Genomic DNA, 18,760 nt, shown 5'->3' on the forward strand with positions numbered 1-18,760 from the left:
GAAATATTATAACAGAATGTTTGTATTCCAATTTTAACTTTAATTGTTTAGCATAAGGCACACTCTTCTGTAACATACTTTAAAAACAACTTCTTCATATTAAGCCAACGTTTTTTTCCTTATCATCTCAATAACGTACGATAATTTAAACATTGTCCGGGTTTAATTAAAATCCAATGAATTTTAAAGCAAGCATGGTTATTAACTTATTAGTTAACGACGTGATTTATAAATTTTAATTTAATATCTCTTTTGAAGATACAACTATTAATTATCTCTTTTACAATACTCGTACCTCTTTACGTTATGAAATTATTAGATACCTATTTCATATGGCAGATAATTTCGTGGTGTGATAATTGGACGTTGGCCTCATCTCTCGAACGGTATTAGACTAATATTATTAGTCCACGAACTGTTAAATCGTATGGGTTGCCATGACAATACGCTAATAATATTAGACTAATATCGTTCGAGAAATGGGCCCCTGAAGAATCAATAATAGATTCAAGGTGAAACTTCCATTGGTCATTTACTATTCTGCTTCATTAATGCCAGAAAAACCGGGCAAGTGCGAGTCGGACTCGCGCACGAAGGGTTCCGTACCATAATGCAAAAAAAAAAACAAAAAAAAAAGCAAAATAAAAAACGGTCACCCATCCAAGTACTGACCCCTCCCGACGTTGCTTAACTTTGGTCAAAAATCACGTTTGTTGTATGGGAGCCCCATTTAAATCTTTATTTTATTCTGTTTTCAGTATTTGTTGTTATAGCGGCAACAGAAATACATCATCTGTGAAAATTTCAACTGTCTATTAGCTATCACGGTTCGTGAGATACAGCCTGGTGACAGACGGACGGACGGACGGACGGACGGACAGCGAAGTCTTAGTAATAGGGTCCCGTTTTACCCTTTGGGTACGGAACCCTAAAAACAAAGAATGCTTGGTTAGCATTTAATAATGTTGGATGCGGGTTGCCGTTTGCCATAATGTCATTTAAAATAGCCCAGTATCCTAATTAGGAATGAATAAAAACCCGAGACAATAGGCACTAATTTTAATTACCGTGTATAACGTGTTATAACGGATTATGATATACATCGTTATCCTTAAAAGTCGTTGGTATTGTTAAAAAGCAGTGTAGCCAAAATCGGTGCGTACCTTAGTAGATATCTACTTAAGTAGATGTCATAAATGGTTAACATGCATTAATAGTGTAAAATAAACAGTAAAACTAAAAAAGAGCATTGGGTAAATGACACTTGTGTTGACATTTACAATTCAGTATTCTTTATTTTAAAACTGAAAATCAGCGTCGTTGCACTACGTGCTCCGACACATGCTAAGTGGTATCCTCTTTGGGACAACCAATTGCATAACTAAAATATGTGGCATGTTTAAAATATGTCATCTAATAATTCAGGGGTCTCCAAACCCCGGCCAGCGACGCGTTCCAATCCGGTCCGCCGACACCCAAAGCATCCGGCCCGCGGGAGCCTGGCTCCAGGAATTCAGCCCTAACAACAGCAACCAGATACACCTAACCTAGCGCCAGGGTCCACTTTCTGTGGTCAGCTCAGGTGTGAGATTGTTCTCTTCCATGTCCACTGCCTACACAACCAATCGGCTGGCATTGTTCAGTAAAATTTCGTCAGTAAAGGTTGAAGAAATATACCTCTCGAACAAAATGAACAAGATCGCCTCACTTTATATTACGTCAACATAATTTTTGAAATAAGAACAGCACGGTAGCTAGGTACGTCCTATATCGAAGAGTAATTGTGACAAACGCACGTCACATCGTGACCAATGCCACGCGCGCGGGAGCACGACCGTCGCTCACGAGCGCCTTGTTCCTGTTTTTTGAACGATATCGAATCGTGCTACTAATAATTCAAGAAGCATTATGTTTGTATCAGTTCGTCTTAGAAGCAAGTATAGATTGGACCTTGTCACAATAACAACTAATATGAAACCCGGTGGGGAGCTCGCTTTATTGTCACGGCGATAAGGTACGAAATGGTACTTAAAATGGAATTTCTTGACCGTCATTATTTGATAGAAATATTTGTGGACGGAGATCAAATATTCAACAATCAAGAAACAGATATTTATGAATTTCGGATCAGAAAGTACAATGACAGCGTTAGACAGCATATTTTTAAGTGAAATATATTTTTTTATGAAAATTTATAAATCTATACGATCATAATAATGTAAATTTGGATTTTATTCGTCATAATCTCACTACTGAGTAAGTGGGTGCTGGGTACCAACAAGTATATGTCACAAGGTTACGCCCCTGTTCTCTAGACGTGTATATCTTAGTAAAACGAGTTAAAGGAACCCTTAGTTTTGAAAACAAACACTCTTGTCTTCTCGTTATTACTTGCGAACATTCCCGCCCGAGCGGCGAAGAGCCCTCGAAGGGCGCTCACAATCATAACAATATTCCCAAATTCAATGTTATCCTTGCCATATCGCCATATTGGTGTGATATATCGAGTCGCGCGTTGTTTATTATGCAAGATATGGCAAAATATTTGGCATATAAAATATAGTTTGCCAAGAGTCGCTTGTCTGTGGAGCGTAGATAGGCAGTACAAATCATACTGTATATTTCTTATGCTAGTAATACCCATAACATTTGTTATCCCAAAAAGAAGGATGAGTATAGATTTTTCTACTGTTACATACTGACAAAAACGATTTGTCGTACTTTCTTCTTCTACTGGCATGCCCTAGCGGGCGTCGGTGGCCACCTTTGCAAAGTCGTTACGTCTTGGCCACGAGTCCACGACATTGAGCGACTTGCGACGGCGACAGCGATAGCCATAGGTTGGAGCGAGACGTTACGATCTATGGTTGTCGCTGCCACCGTCGCAACTCGCTCAATGTCGTGGCTCAGCAGTTACTATTCTTGGCCAGTCTTGTTAGCGTGGCCGCGTGTCGCGCGTAACGGACTGCATGTATTAATAAATAGATTATTTAGGACCTCTTGCACCATCCCACTAACTCGGGGTTAACCGGTTAAACCTGCAATTACTTTAGTTACCAGTACAATTTGACACTGGGTTAACGGTTTGACCGCTTAGCCCCGGGTTATTGACATAGTGCAAGTGGGCCTTAGTAGCATAATTTTATAATAGTTATTTACACGAGTTGCGACTTACCTATTCCCACGTGTATCGTACAACGTTTTACAGTACATACATATATATATGCAATATGACCCTTTAAATTTTCGACGTAGTTACGTAACGTGCTTATTATATATGAATCACAATGGAACACCAGATGTACTCCTCAGATGTAAAAGCCATTAAAAATCGAAGAAGAAACTATATGTAAATTGTGTACTTTTTCAATGACATTTCCAAGTATTTCTCCAGTAGAATTTTTCTATTTGTAAGGGTTTTACAGTTCCGAGGAACATAAAAGGGAGCTTTTACTTTAAAACCATATGTTTTCTCAGTTATGTGTGAATCTGTATTTTAGCAATTCCATAGACAACAAAAAAAATTGAGCATTTTTCCACCTTTTTAGGGTTTCCGTAAAAAACGGAACCCTTATAGATTCGTCATGTCTGTCTGTCTGTCTGTCTGTCTGTCTGTCTGTCTGTCCGTCCGTATGTCACAGCCACTTTGTTCCGAAACTATAAGCACTATACTGTTGAAACTTGGTAAGTAGATGTATTATGTGAACCGCATTAAGATTTTCATACAAAAATAGAAAAAAAACAATAAATTTTTAGGGTTCCCCATACATAGAACTGAAACTCGAAAAATTTTTTTTCATCAAAGGGGTATCTATGGATAGGTCTTCAAAAATGATATTGAGGTTTCTAATATCATTTTCTTCTAAACTGAATAGTTTGCGCGAGAGACACTTCCAAAGTTGTAAAATGTGTGTCCCCCCCCTGTAACTTCTAAAATAAGAGTATGATAAACCTAAAAAAAATATATGATGTACATTACCATGCAAACTTCCACCGAAAATTGGTTTGAACAAGATTTGGTAAGTAGTTTTTTTTTTAATACGTCACAAACCGTAAACCGCAATTTTATTGTGTTACTTGCTGTTACGGAACCCTTCATGTCCGACTCGCACTTGGCCGCTTTTACTAGACTAGAAACCCTCATAAGGTACCTTTCCCGTGGAATGTCCCATATGTCTTCTCAGTTATCTGTGAATCTGAATTTTAGCAATTCCGACCATAACCAAAATAAATAAAATACCATAAATAAAATAAAATAAATAAAAATAACAAAACGAGCAAACGTCTTTATATTTTTAAAATCTATTGGCGATTGCTTGCGAAATTTAATATTTTGTTATGTTAGGACATATTTGAAGTATAACACGATATTGCTGACCTTTCTCCGCCGAAATTTAACACGTGTCAATGTTACTAAGAGCAGTGAGACCTATGAAAACTTCCTGTTTTCATAGAATTTGGAGAAATATCATATGATCCCATTTGGGTATACATCCCGACGTTTCGAACCTTTCTTAGAGATCTTTGTGATCTTAATGGTAAATATCACTCGCCGCTGCAGGTCGTGTCTCATCATCATCATCATCATCTCAGCCATAAGACGTCCACTGCTGAACATAGGCCTCCCCCTTGTTATGGGGGGTGAATGCCATAATCGCCACGCTTGGCAGGCGGGTTGGCGATCACAGTCGAGTACACCGAATTTGAGGGACGCTGCTGCCCGTCCGCCGGTGGTCTTGGACGTAGTTTAAGGACATACCCGGGTCCAGGTCGTGTCTATTTTGCAAGAATTTTGTCAATATCTTTATAAAATAAACTGACCAGTCACTTACCAAAGATTTATTGATTATAATTAGAGAAGTAAGGCCTCAAAAACCCGCAACACACTGCACCTTAAAAATCTAGAGCCAGTCACACTAAGCTACGGTGTTACGAAATGTAATAACCGTATTTGTTCGTAACTCGTACAGTTGACGTCAAAGATATGTTTTTCGTATTTGTATACATTTTTCGCCTTATTGCAAGGTAGTAAGGTGCAAAAGTGTACACATATCTTTGACGTCGACTGATGCCGGCAGTATCTGAGTTATTACGCTTCCCGAGCTGACGCGACGGGTACTCTGAGTTATGAATGGCCGTGATAGGTCGGAGAGAGCGAAACGTCAGGCAACGTTCACACGTGTATGGTAATACTCGTGAACCTAACTACATTGGGTTCCTGAGGCGTGATCTGGGCTATAACTGCGAAAATCGAAGTACGCAAATTGCGGGGACTTTTCTCTATCACTAACTACTAATTACGCCTTCATCATTGGAGTAAAAGAGAAAGATCCCCGCAATTTGCGAATTTCGGTTTTCGCGGTAGCCGCTCAAGTTTTATAAGTAATCCTTTATTGCAACTTATGTGACTTTTGATTTGTTGTGGATATAATCTGTCAGTCAGGTTGAGGAAATGACGATGTAAATGACGTTATTCACTTACTGAAGGCTTCAACAACCTGCCTAGTTAGTATACCTACTCAAATAACTTAAAACCCCGCGATGACTACAATAAAAAATCTTGTATAAGTCCAGCGGTCTTCGAGAAATCGGGAAACAAAGATAAAAAAATCCTGCGACCTACATAGATGTATTTGCTGATGATGAAATAAAACCGGGCAAGTGCGAGTCGGACTCGCGCACGAAGGGTTCCGTACCACAATGCAAAAAAAAAACAAAAATGAGCAAAAAAAAACGGTCACCCATCCAAGTACTGACCCCTCCCGACGTTGCTTAACTTTGATCAAAAATCAAGTTTGTTGTATGGAAGCCCCATTTAATTCTTTATTTTATTCTGTTTTTAGTATTTGTTGTTATAGCGGCAACAGAAATACATCATCTGTGAAAATTTCAACTGTCTAGCTATCACGGTTCGTGAGATACAGCCTGGTGACAGACAGACGGACGGACGGACGGACGGACGGACGGACAGCGAAGTCTTAGTAATAGGGTCCCGTTTTACCCTTTGGGTACGGAACCCTAAAAATGACAGCCATAATTGTAAACAGAATACTAAGTCCGATTGCCAGGATAAAACGTTTAATTGATATTATAGGTACTACAAGTAAACACAATTTACGAACTACTTTATATACATGACATAAAGTTGAAAGTCGAACCATAGTAATTTCCATGAGCACATAATTTGCTAGTATTACTTTTGCGAATGTAGCTATGATGAATGGGCGACCTAATTGATGAATGTTTAATTTATTACCGTTTCTAACTAATTCAGAGTCAGTTGTAAATGTTTCAGCAAATTTTTATTATAATTGATGGTTGCGTGTACTTTAAACCTAAGTTTTAGGCTAAACAACGCAATTTGATTATTATTTCGATACAAAAGCGAAAGAAATTTAACAAATTATAAAATCAGAATGCCGCTCTAGGTATTTAGGTGTCCTGCACGGCTACCATGAGTTGGCATTTGACGATTACACTAACGACTGAGTAAACTCGATCACAGTCCCTCTCGATCGCACCAATGCATAGTGTAACGGATAAATAAAAAAATAATTTGAAAGATTCACTATACTTATGTATTTTTCTTTTATTTACAGGCATGCTGAGATCTACATACGACCGCTCAGACCACGAACGTGAGTATTTATATGATTTGTTTTCGTATACCCTAAGCATAGATATGATAGGCATACAAGTCGTGATTAAAGGTATGAAGATAGATAGGTATAAAGCTGCATGGCCCTGTATCCAAAAATCTTCAGAAAACCTCCTACATTTCTTGCTAGATTAACGCGTTACATTTTTCATAAAAGTGATGTGTGCTAAGCAGAGCCTTCAGTTAAAACCTAAGCATATTTATTTATTTATTTATGACAAATAGCAAATTAAAGAAAAAACCAAATAAATAATGATTGACCTACATTCTAAAAAATTAGTCGTTTAACTTCAAACTCGGGTAAATCGATCTGTCAGATTATGCGATTTTGCTATCAAGAAAAGGTAATAGCGTAGATATGTGCTGAGACGACTGAATGGATTTATCCGAGTTTGAAGTCAAGCGACACTAATGTATTCACAAACAAGAAAAACAAAGTTTTGTACGGAACACTAAAAAACGGCAATTGATTATCTATTTAACTAATAATAATGATGCCTGCCTTACACAATGCTTTTGTTCAAACTCCCGAAGGCCATTAATAATTTCCGTTTTTGTTGTAATTTTCGGCATTACATCATAAAGTATACGTTTTTATAAAAGCATGAAAAGCAGTCTCCGAGAAACGTCGATTATTAGAGCCTGTAACGATAACAACGATTTTTCATGGCGCCTCCTTCGGGCACAGACCTTTATTGTAAAACGAAAAATCACCCGCCATTGTTTAACTAACGGAAAAACGGATATTCCCGACGAGTGTCAGCCGCTTGAACGATAAAAAAATAATGCAAATTCACTTCGGGGAGCTATCTACTGAAATAATGTGCGATCGTTACATAGATAACGGGAGTTTTTCCGTTAAATCGTTCTCGTTTAACGACATTGCCCTTCGTTAAACTGAAAAGTGATTCAGGTAGTCATTTGCGTTGAGTGTCCTTATATTTGTTGGACTCTTTTGAGCGTGTCCTAAATGTGTTTTTGTGTTGTTATTGTATTTTTTCCAAGTGTACTTGGAAGTGGAGTGCCAGCGTCCTGCGGCGGCATTTCGGATAACGATTGTTTATTTTATGTTTGGAATATCGGAGCATCTCTGCAGACTGTGGATATAAAATTTCGACAGAATCCTTCTTGCTTTGTTTGATTTTCGAGTGATTTAATCACCGTAAGTGCGACTGCTTACTTACACATAAACAAGAGCTTGTTATTATTTTTTCCATATTTCTATCTGTTCTTGGATTAGGCTATTTAGTATGAATATAAAATTAAAATACAGTATACGAAACAATCCGGCCAATCTAGGGTCGCGCGCCAACAAGGCAGGGCCCATCCTGCAGAGAGGAAACGCCGTAATATTTAGCCGCACCGTTCACCGCCTCCTGAATTCCTGACTCTCATCCTGTAGGCCTAGCACAGGAGTTAGACTACCGTCCCTCTCTAATTTATTCAATGAGAAAAAGACGGGTAGTTTATCTCGCTGGCAAGATACTGTCGCGCCGCTCCTGTGCTAAGCCTGCTGATTCTTAATCCATTCGCACGAAGCGCTTTGCTTCTACTTTCCTTATGCGCACTGCCAAGGAATGGAATTCCTTGCCGGCGTCTATATTTCCGTGTTCTTATAACCCGGCAACCTTCAGATCAAGAGTGAACAGGCACCTTCTGGGCGAGCTCGCTCCATCGTAGGCCATGTCTACGCCTCGGCTAGTCTGTGGCCATGAGTAAGCCCATTCATAATTTAAAAAAAAATCCAGCCATCTAACTGTAGATTCAAGAGACTTAAGGAAGGAGAAAATTGATTTAAATTTATATTATAGCTGCCAATCTTTTGCAGTACGATTTATAATGTAGGTAAACTGTATACGAATGGACTAGGAATGAGATGCACCAAAGACTATTCAAGAAAATCAGTCGCATTGAATACAAGTACTTGCATGAGTACCCGTTCTTAATATATTTAATACGTCCGACGGACATTGTCCGTGTCTCACGGAAGTTTTGATTTAAAACTAGTATGAGTCGATCAATTTTAAATGTGAGCTATTTGTTGGAGTTTGTTGCTGTTCGCTATCGAAAGAAATAAGTTATTTAAATGGGAAAACACAAGTGTGTGTAACGTACTTAAAAAGTACTACCTACTTTCTTTTGAAATCAATACCGACATACAATTTAAAGTAAATGTTTGCTGTTGGCTGTATGAGTATATGAATAAGATCTAAATAAGGAAAATAAGAAAAAATGCCCAATTCAAGAGTAAACTATATAATTAATGCATTCATACCCAAAGACGAAACAGAGACGCTTCGCTTGCGCTTCTCACTTGCTCTCGTTCAATTACTCAGATATCAATATACATTAAATGATGATGATACATTAAAACCATTAGCAGCGTAAATAAATACAAACAGTAGCTTTTAACAGCACGTGTATCGATTATACTAACTTAGATATTAAAATATAGAAAAGACGAACAGACTTTTAGCTATACCAAATTTTCTTCCATCCTTGAACTACATAATTTATTTAAGATTCCTGTTAATATTGAATCTATTAATCATAGTTACCGGATCTCAAAAGGCTTATTTTGTAAGGAACGCGAATTCTAAAGCAAATCGGGTCCCTTAAACGCCTTTCATCAGCTCTCAATAGGGCTGTTCAAAAATTGGCGATGAATTTCAAACTGCGATCAGTAACGGCCTACACTTAGCGATATAATTTAGTTTTAGAAGCTTTTCATTAACTTGCAATGTAATATGTAAGTATGTTAGTAAGGGTCAAGTCTTGCAAGTTAATTTTGACCCACTTCCCGGTTTTCGATGAAGCTGAAAATTTGCATACATGTATCAGTCGGGTGACAATACAATATTAGGGCTGATTTAGACGGCACGCGAACTCGCATATGATTTTAGGTACATTGCGGACTGTTGGTTACGTCTAATTCAACCGACCAATCAAAACCCGCAATGTAATTAAATTTGTATGCGAATTCTCACATCGTCTAAATGAGACCTTAGAAGAACCTGAACCCACAGGGCCTTAACCTTGAACGTGTCTTTAGACATATTTAGTACATTCAAATATCACAGTTCAGTAGAATACAAAAAAAGCGGGGCTGGCCGAGTGGATATGACACCCGACTTTCGATCCGGAGGTTCAAATACTGGGTGAACAGGCAATTTTTCGTTTTTAGGTGAAGGGAAACATCGTGAGGAAACCTGCATACATCTGCGAAGAAATTCAAAAGGTGAATGTGAAGTCCCCAATCCGCATTGGGCTAGCGTGGGGTCTACAGCCCAAGGCCTCTCGCGCAAGAGAGGAGGCCTGTGTCCATTGGTGGGACGTATATAGACTGAATTATTATAATATTAATACATAGTAGAACACAGCTACAAATGTGTATCAGCGAAGCTAAGCGGGATCAAAAACAGCAATTAATTATCCATAGTGCAGTTAAGTGTCTTTTCAACGTCGCTAACGTTACCGAAATTAATTTTCGTCAACCACCTACTTCGCAAAGAGAACTTTACGCCGAAAACTTGTCTTAACTCGCGTCTAACTCGCAAACAATCGCGTTTAGTACAATTTGGTCGCTCGAACGAGTTCCGAGAGAGTTGCCGTAGTAGCTCGATCACGGTGAGCGCCACAATACTGCTTTAACTCTCAGTATCTTGTTTGTATGAAACAAGCGTGAAACAAGTTTGTATGAAACATGCAGCCAGTAGGGCACCACTACAGCTAAAATAGAAGTGTTTTTATGCGTTAGTAAAAAACCTGCGTGTTTTGCAGTTTAAAGAAATTTCCTTTACTTGAAATATCTAGTCCGTTTACCCCTCCCCTCCTAACCCTCCTTACGTAGAGTGCAACAACTCATTTTATTTTAAAATATAATTCAATTGTTTACCTTATTCTCATACAATTAAAAGAAATTTTAAAATTTGGTATTGCAAGGTTTGAGCAATTGTCCAAATGTTCTTTCCTAGTGAAAATACGAATTTCATTTTATTTTATAAATACGTACTTTAAATTAACATTAGATTGCAGTCTAGCTAACGTGCTAATTATACAGGAGAGATAATAAGGAAACGGTTGATTAAAGTGGCCATAAATGTGTTAGACTTCCGTTTGTGAAAAATGTAACTTGCTGAAAATTCGCCAGTAAAACCCTACGGCGTTTCTATGAAGTTAATTGACTGTGCACAACAATTTGACGGCGCCCTGACGGCAGAGTTTTGAGCACTTGCTTCTCGAATATTCGAGATTGCGAGATGCTTGCCTATTCCCCGGTAATTTATTGCTTGTTTGTTAATCTATGGCTTAATTGGATCCGCTCGGGCGTGGCGAAGTCTACCGCTTGTGCTTAACGACTGGAATTCGCGGTTAGATTAAAATATTGCATATACTTATGCCGTGGTAAAAGTATGTAAGGTGGGTATATCTACATACGAGTTTGTAGGCAGTTTTCTAACAATTTACCTGATGATGTTTCTGTCTATGATATAATGTTTACAAATTATTTAAAGGTTCCATTTTAATTGTTTTTCGTAAATAATTTGTAAACGGTGACCGGTAGCAAAAAATGTTCCGTTGCATACATAATCGACATAAAATTATCCACAAAAAGATCTTGTACACTTTTTGCTAGGACCCAGATTTAAAAAGATTTTAAAGCAAACGAGTAGATCGTTAGCTTCACCCCCACCCTCTGCTACTTTTAGTATGTTGTTTATTTAATACACCATTCCCTACAACGAATGCCAAAATACTCTTATACACATATTATTTCCCCGTTTTTCCTTCGTTTGGTGGCCTAATTGAAATTGAAGTAAAATTGGAAAGGAAAACACAATAACGTATCAATTAAAACGATCACAGTCCAACTCTTCACAAGTGACATAACACAATATTTTCACAACACTGTTACATCAAAGGGGGCGTGAGGAGTTTTTTTATTCGATCTCGTTCAAAGCAAATTGCGGGCCCGTTTGATTTATTCGGCGAGTAGTGTATGCGTGCTAGCCAGCCCGAAAACGTGCAATTATTTACGAATGCATTGTTTTGTTGGTTCGAACTTGATGCTAGTTCGAATTTCAAAAAATGCCCGTTATTCAATGGGCATAGCAAAATATCATATGTCAATATTTTAATCCTTAAACAAAAAAAGAAAACCGACTTCACCTCGCCCACATATATAAGTGCATGTACGTGTTATTTAAATAACACTTTTTTTTTAATTATGAATGGGCTTACTCATGGCCACAGACTAGCCGAGGCGTAGACGTGGCCTACGATGGAGCGAGCTCGCCCAGAAGGTGCCTGTTCACTCTTGATTTGAAGGTTGCCGGGTTATAAGAACACGGAAATATAGATGCCGGCAAGGAATTCCATTCCTTGGCAGTGCGCATAAGGAAAGTAGAAGCAAAGCGTTTCGTTCGAATTGGTGGAATATCTACCAAGTAAGGATGGAAACCGGCCGTGCGTCTAAAAGTCCGATGGTAGAATGGGCGCGGTGGAATGAGCTCGTGTAGCTCTTGGGCACACTCCCCGAAGACATAGGTACACAGTACACACACACTACACAGTTTTAAATGTAAATATGTATGGTGACCACCAGCCAGTTTACGACTCAATATAGGTAGCACGAGTTACTTTAAAATGTACTTAAATCGGCGTATGTGTCCCCGCCGGGCACAGATGGGAATGTTTTCATATAAATCATTCTCATTTGTCCCCGTTCCAAGTATGGCAATCACTTGAGGCGACAAATGGGATTACCTGTACCCTAAAATCGCTATAAGCCAACAATTTGAGGAATTCCCTCAATTTCTCTAGGATCCCGTTGTCAGATCCTGCCTTGATGACAATGGAACCAACCTAGCACTTCAAAAAAAAATGTTTAAATCGTAATCGATTAATATATAGTCACTTAATAAAAAGATTACGACAAATTGAGAGCTTCCCTCTTTCCTGAAGTCGGTTAATAAAAGCAGAACATCCGATTTTAAAGAAGAGTATGTAGATATTGTAGCTACAAAATTAACCTGTCTAATTTTCGCTTTTAACTCGCCTTGAGTTGCGGCCTGGGAGCAATAGTACAGCGGCAGGTGCAAAAGAGTGATGGATCTACTCAATACCCCGTCTGGTGAATGGAAAAAATTGATGGACATTACGCCACAGTAAAACGTCTTAACTGCCATATCTTTTCTAACAACTGAAGTCGTTTTGTGCTTGTAAATAGCTCAGTATTATGCGGGTTTTTATGGTAATTTATCTGTAATGTTATATGTAAAGGAACTTGCTCTTTTGAAATGTAAGATGCGTTGGGTTAAAATTGAACGGATTTTTGATGACATTAGCAGTGTTGCATTGAAACCATTGTAAAACAATTACGAAGGATTTGTGCTGAAAAATTGTATTATAGGGTACAGTCGACGTCAAATATATGTTATAATATGTGCCTTATTACAAAGGAGTAAGGTGCAAAATTGTAAACATATCTTTGACGTCGACTGTGGAGGGTGCTACATTTTTTGCAATGTGGTGTCTTAGTCGCCCAATCGGTGGCTATTCTGAACGTCAGATGCGAAGAATACAATACGGGTATTATCTATCGTAGTTCCTACCCATCTTAAGCGCGTACAACCGGCGCCCACACAAGTACCCACCTTAAGGCCCCCCACATCTAGCGTCTTTCGAGCGTCGGCGTCTACAACTCCATGGCCGCTGCTCGACGCAACGTCGACGCAACTGCGCAGCGACGTCATTTTCCATAGCGGTGACCAGACGCCGACGCTCGAAAGACGCTAGATGTGGGGAGGCCCTTACGCGCGTAGATTATCCGCGAAAAACTTAACGCGGCAGGTAAATTTATCGTATCGCATTACGGCCGTCAGCCCGGGCAGTTAGCCGGAGCACCGCCGAGGGATGCGTAATGCAATAGCTGCCTACGGAACGCCGCCATTCGTATGGTAATTTTAATCGGAAACCGCGCCGTAGTGAAAAGCGAACAGTACCGTGTTCATGTGACATTAAAGCTTTGTTCATAAGTACGAGTTATTACAATATTCATACTGTAACGGTACGCAAAATGTTGGTCGAAATTCATTAACCACTATAAAAGTGACATATTTAAGATCAAGTTTGCTAAAAGTTGAAATTTCAATTGTTTTATTGATGAAAAAGTAGATACATTTAATCAATTGTACTTTTCTTTTGTATCTTTTTACTGAGGTGTGCCAATAAAGAGTATTCTATCTATCTACATTTAAGAATTTCGAGGAGAATAATAGGTAAATAAAATGCATTTATTTGCGAGAATATAGTACATTCATGTGACCTTAAATTATTAGTTCCATCATATTCTAACCTGAAGGCGATATACAAATACAAACATGTTTTATCTCACATTCAATTTTTGGTTTACAGAATATGTATATATTACTAAAATAAAACTAGGAAAATATTCATTTTGATCCATTTATGTGGTTCAACTGAGGAACTACCACCAACATCGAAAAAAGGAATCTGCCTATCTGTCACTAGAATATGCAAGAGTCAGATAACGATTTTTTTTTTTCTATGTAACCTAGGTCCTCATGTACATACTACTTTACTTTTTTCACTCTGAAATTTGTAGCGAAAATTTCTGGTTTCTTATAGTTTATGAGAAAGCAAAAGAATGTTTCAATTAAGTTTGTTTCGTGAATGGGTTTGTGTAAGTATGATGCGGGTTTTTAACCGCCTTCTAGTTGTAAACTGGTCTGGTCGGATTTGGCCCGCGGGCCGGGGTTTGAAAGGCTCTTTTTTTTGACGGAATGGAAATGCGTTTATGCACTTGCAGTACCTACGGTAAAAGTGGACGCTGACGCCGCTGACGGATCATCCATTAATTACGTCACACGAATTTCTAGGTTTTTTGACCCCTCCCTGTGACTTATGTGACGTCACATAAGTCACATTTTAGGCAATTTTGTTTTCAACGAAATCGGCAATACTAACTCGGCATTATTTTTTTATAAAAAAATATTTTTGGTAAAAGAAATATTAGCAATTTTATAACACAAAACCAATTAGGAACGAAAATTACCTACTTCCAAAACCTCATTATTTAAATGTACAGCGAATAAAAAATATAAATTAATTTTCGGTTACTGATGAATAGTGATGAAGTTAAAATGACGTCACAATGTTTGTGACTCCCCCCTCCCCCATGTCAACAACATGTCACATTTGCTTGACCCCCTCCCACCCCCTAAACGTGTGACGTAATTAATGGATGACCCCTGATGATTATGTCAAAAAAGTGAAAAACAAAAGAAGTGTGTATTTTCGATTATCACAACTAAGAATACAGAAAAATCCAAAATATAATGAAAGAAACCCCTCGATTCGATATGTAAGATGCAATAATAAATCCAGACATAATTCCACCGAGTCCAGACATAGTAAGTTTTACAGTACAACGGGCGAGTGTGCGCGCCGATTTAAGAGCTCATCTCCAGTCAATTTAGATCCGGAGATATCGCCGCGAACTGCGCCCGAGTCACGAGCGGGAGCGATTTTAATGAGGCGCCCTTACATAGATAATAAATAATATTACCATGTTGATCTCTGAATTGAGCTCGTACAAGTTCGTAAGGTTATTCAAGGATGTCGCCCTTGTTTTAAAGTAAATTTACTGTCTCAATTTACAGATTTTTTAATACTTAATCATAAATATTATGCGACATTTTTACTCAAATCGACCTAGTCCCACAGTAAGCTTGTGTTCTGGGTATTAGGTACTAGACTCAGAAAAAAATATCTGTGATAAACACACAAATAAATGCCCTTACCATTCGAACCCGAGACTTCCACGCGTATTCGGGAAACGAGATAATCACAAGATCTAGAAACGATATAGAGATCAACTAGATTTACATTAGATATCGACTAGATGTGACTTGGATATCTAAGTCATAACTTGTCGAAATCGTTCAAGAGCGCCTCCAGAATCGCGGAAACGTCAAATTTGACATATCTATCTTACAAATATCTTTAAATTATCCATATCGTAACTTGTTGAGGTCTAGTAGAGATCTAATACATTTTCAGAATCGAGCCGTTCGTGCTTCATAGGCAGGGTCACTAGTATCACTACCGGCTACGTCATAATGAATCTCTGGCAAAACCCTTGTAGCTCGCGCCAGACGGCAATCCCCCTCGCATTCGCCATTTTTCCCGCTAGATATTATTATGGCCGCCCGCGGAGCCGTTTTCTGCCCACTTATAATTTGCGGGTGTTTGGTATCTGGTATCCTCCGGAGGCCACTGGTATCCGGCTCGGTTACATATGTGCGGTTATGGATGGCAGGTGTCGGGTGCCGAATTGATTATGTCGAATTCGAGATTTTAGGATCAAGAAAAGTGAGTTTTATTCGGATTTCTGTTTGTATGTTTTTGTGAGTCCATGAATATTGCACCCACAGAAAAAATTCTGTGGTTGTGTATACATACATATTATTGTAAAACTGTTTAAAAGTAGCCATACAGGAGTCAGCACCCTTAACACGAGTTACTGACAGTGTCAAAACGTAACTTACTTTCTATGCATCTCGCACTAATACTAATATGTTGTTGTTATTCTGATTTTATGTATTACACAAGACATAACAAAACAAGGTCTTCGCTTAAAGTTTTTAGAATATATATATCAATTTCTTTTGAAACTAAAATTAGGTTAGTATTTAACCATCAATGTTCACCAAAAACATCCCGTAAACTTTAGCTTAGAGCGCTTATCCCACTATTCACCTACATACGTAGGTACACACTATTTACATGAGTGCTAAGAGCAGCTACGTATGGTTAATTGAATCAATTAGATCCAACTCACGTAATAACGGCAGCTTTAAACATTACCTTCTTTTTTCACGGCAGTAAAAACTTTACACCCTCTTCGCCACGTTTATTTCCAAAATGAAGTAAATTTAAATGTTTCCCATTTCAACTTGGGACCTTTCGCTACCGCCCCGTACGTTAAACGCGAGACGCAAAGACACGTTAACGGGAGAGGAAAAGAGACAGTTAAAACTACGGCAAAAGTAATAAAATGTAAGTTGACAACTGTCAAAATTAGAACGTACAATGTTGGGTTTTATTGCGATGGACGGAATTAGTTGAATTAAGCGGTAATAAAAATGTTAATCAATAAGTTTTTAGTGCCTCGCCGGTGCGGCTAATGTTACTTTGTCTAGTGTGAGTTACATTTTCTCCCGCTGAGTGATAATGAGTGACAAACTAACCCTTTCTGTGTGATGGGTATGTGCAATTGTGCAGTACTTAGATATTCTGCCATATTCGAACTTCAAGATATTCACAAGAGACGACACGTACTAGATCCATTCTAGATGCGTTATAGTTTAGATATCAACTAGTTCTCTTTTGCAGCGCAATTCGGGCAACCAATGTCACTTTTACGTTAGATAGAGTAAGATATCTATTAGATGTGAATTGGATCTCTAAGTCACATCTAATAGATATCTAAATCGTTCAAGAGTATCTCCAGAATTGCGCAAATGTCAAATTTGACAGGTTAGATCTTAAACATATCGTTATCGTATCTTGGTGATGTCTAAAAGATATCTAATAGATATCTATTTCAAAATCCGAATCGAATATTTCTGATACTTTATAGCATTATGTAGCACAGCTAGCGTTAACAGAAAAAAGCCGGCCTAGTGCGAGTCGGACTCGCGCACGGATGGTTCCGTACCATTACGCAAAAATATCACGTTTGTTGTAGGTATGGGTCGCTTAAACGCCATAGTAATGAGGATGTGTCCCGATATATTTGGCCACGTTGGCCGTCATTATTAATTTGATACTGACTATACACATACGGCTCGATTCTGAAAATGAATTAGATCTCTACTAGACCTCAACAAGATACGATATGGATAATTTAAAGATATTTGTAAGATAGATATGTCAAATTTGACGTTTCCGCGATTCTGGAGGTCCTCTTAAACGATTTCGACAAGTTATGACTTAGATATCCAAGTCACATCTAGTCGATATCTAATGTAAATCTAGTTGATCTCTATATCGTTTCTAGATCTTGTGATTATCTCGTTTCCCGAATACGCGTGTTAATATTAATCAATATACTTAAATAAAGTACCTACATTAATCATCCTGAAAGCATTCATAATCAAAGATACATTTACATCAACAATGAAATATTGACTGATATATAATTTCTATACATATATACCTACATGCTACAATAAGTATATAACTGTAATAAAGTGTGTTTGGACATATTGTGAGCACAGACATTAAAAAAAAACCTTTAAGTAAGCTGTAACGTTTCTTTAGAAAAGTATAAGTTCTAAAGAAGTCCTTGAATGAAGCCTTCTTGAAAAATAAACATTTGTATTAAGATTTTCGTAAGTCTGTGTACAGTAGTACTTTGTACACATAATAAACTAAACCTTTATTGGAAATGAACTGTACTTTTTCTTGTTTCTAATTGTAGGATAATATTATTCCGAAGTTGAGCTGGAAAGACAAACGGACGGTTAGCATCAAAGTTGCAGCTATAGAGGGGGGAATATTTTAAAACGTTGCTCGGTATTGTTTCTATCCGACTGTATTTGAAGAGATAAATGTTTTGTGTATCTATACACAAAACATTAATATAGATACACAAATGCTGGTGCTTATCTACGCTCGCAGATTTTGAAATAGACATTTATTCGGTATCTTTTAGTCATTCACCAAGATACGATAACGATATGTTTAAGATCTAACCTGTCAAATTTGACATTTGCGCGAATCTGGAGATACTCTGGACGTTTTCCACAGGATATGACTTATAGATCCAATTCACTTCTAATAGATATCTTACTCTATCTAACGTAAAAGTGACATTGGCTGCCCAAATTGCGCTGCAAAAGAGAACTAGTTGATATCTAAACTATAACGCATCTAGAATGGATCTAGTACGTGAGTACGTTGACTCTTGTGAATATCTTGAAGTTCGAATACAGCAGTATGGTTGGAGCTCACACTTAGAGTATCAAAGTCAGTGTAAAGTTAGTTTAAACGGAGCCTAGTTCAGGTTGTCCA

At 38.0% G+C, this 18,760-nt stretch overlaps 1 protein-coding gene across 5 annotated transcripts in view; it reads left to right on the top strand.

Annotated features, from left to right (window-relative positions):
• Nucleotides 1-18,760, top strand: part of LOC134666737 (teneurin-m) — a 668,228-nt gene that overhangs the window by 527,702 nt on the left and 121,766 nt on the right. For all 5 annotated transcript variants that reach the window (XM_063523982.1, XM_063523984.1, XM_063523986.1 and 2 more), the window contains one exon: nucleotides 6,600-6,638. In XM_063523982.1, the coding sequence (XP_063380052.1) occupies nucleotides 6,600-6,638 (39 nt within the window). The remainder of the gene's footprint in view (nucleotides 1-6,599; nucleotides 6,639-18,760) is intronic.

The sequence above is a fragment of the Cydia fagiglandana genome, chromosome 8, assembly GCF_963556715.1.
Source record: "Cydia fagiglandana chromosome 8, ilCydFagi1.1, whole genome shotgun sequence".
In the NCBI taxonomy this organism is placed as follows: Eukaryota; Metazoa; Arthropoda; class Insecta; order Lepidoptera; family Tortricidae; genus Cydia; species Cydia fagiglandana.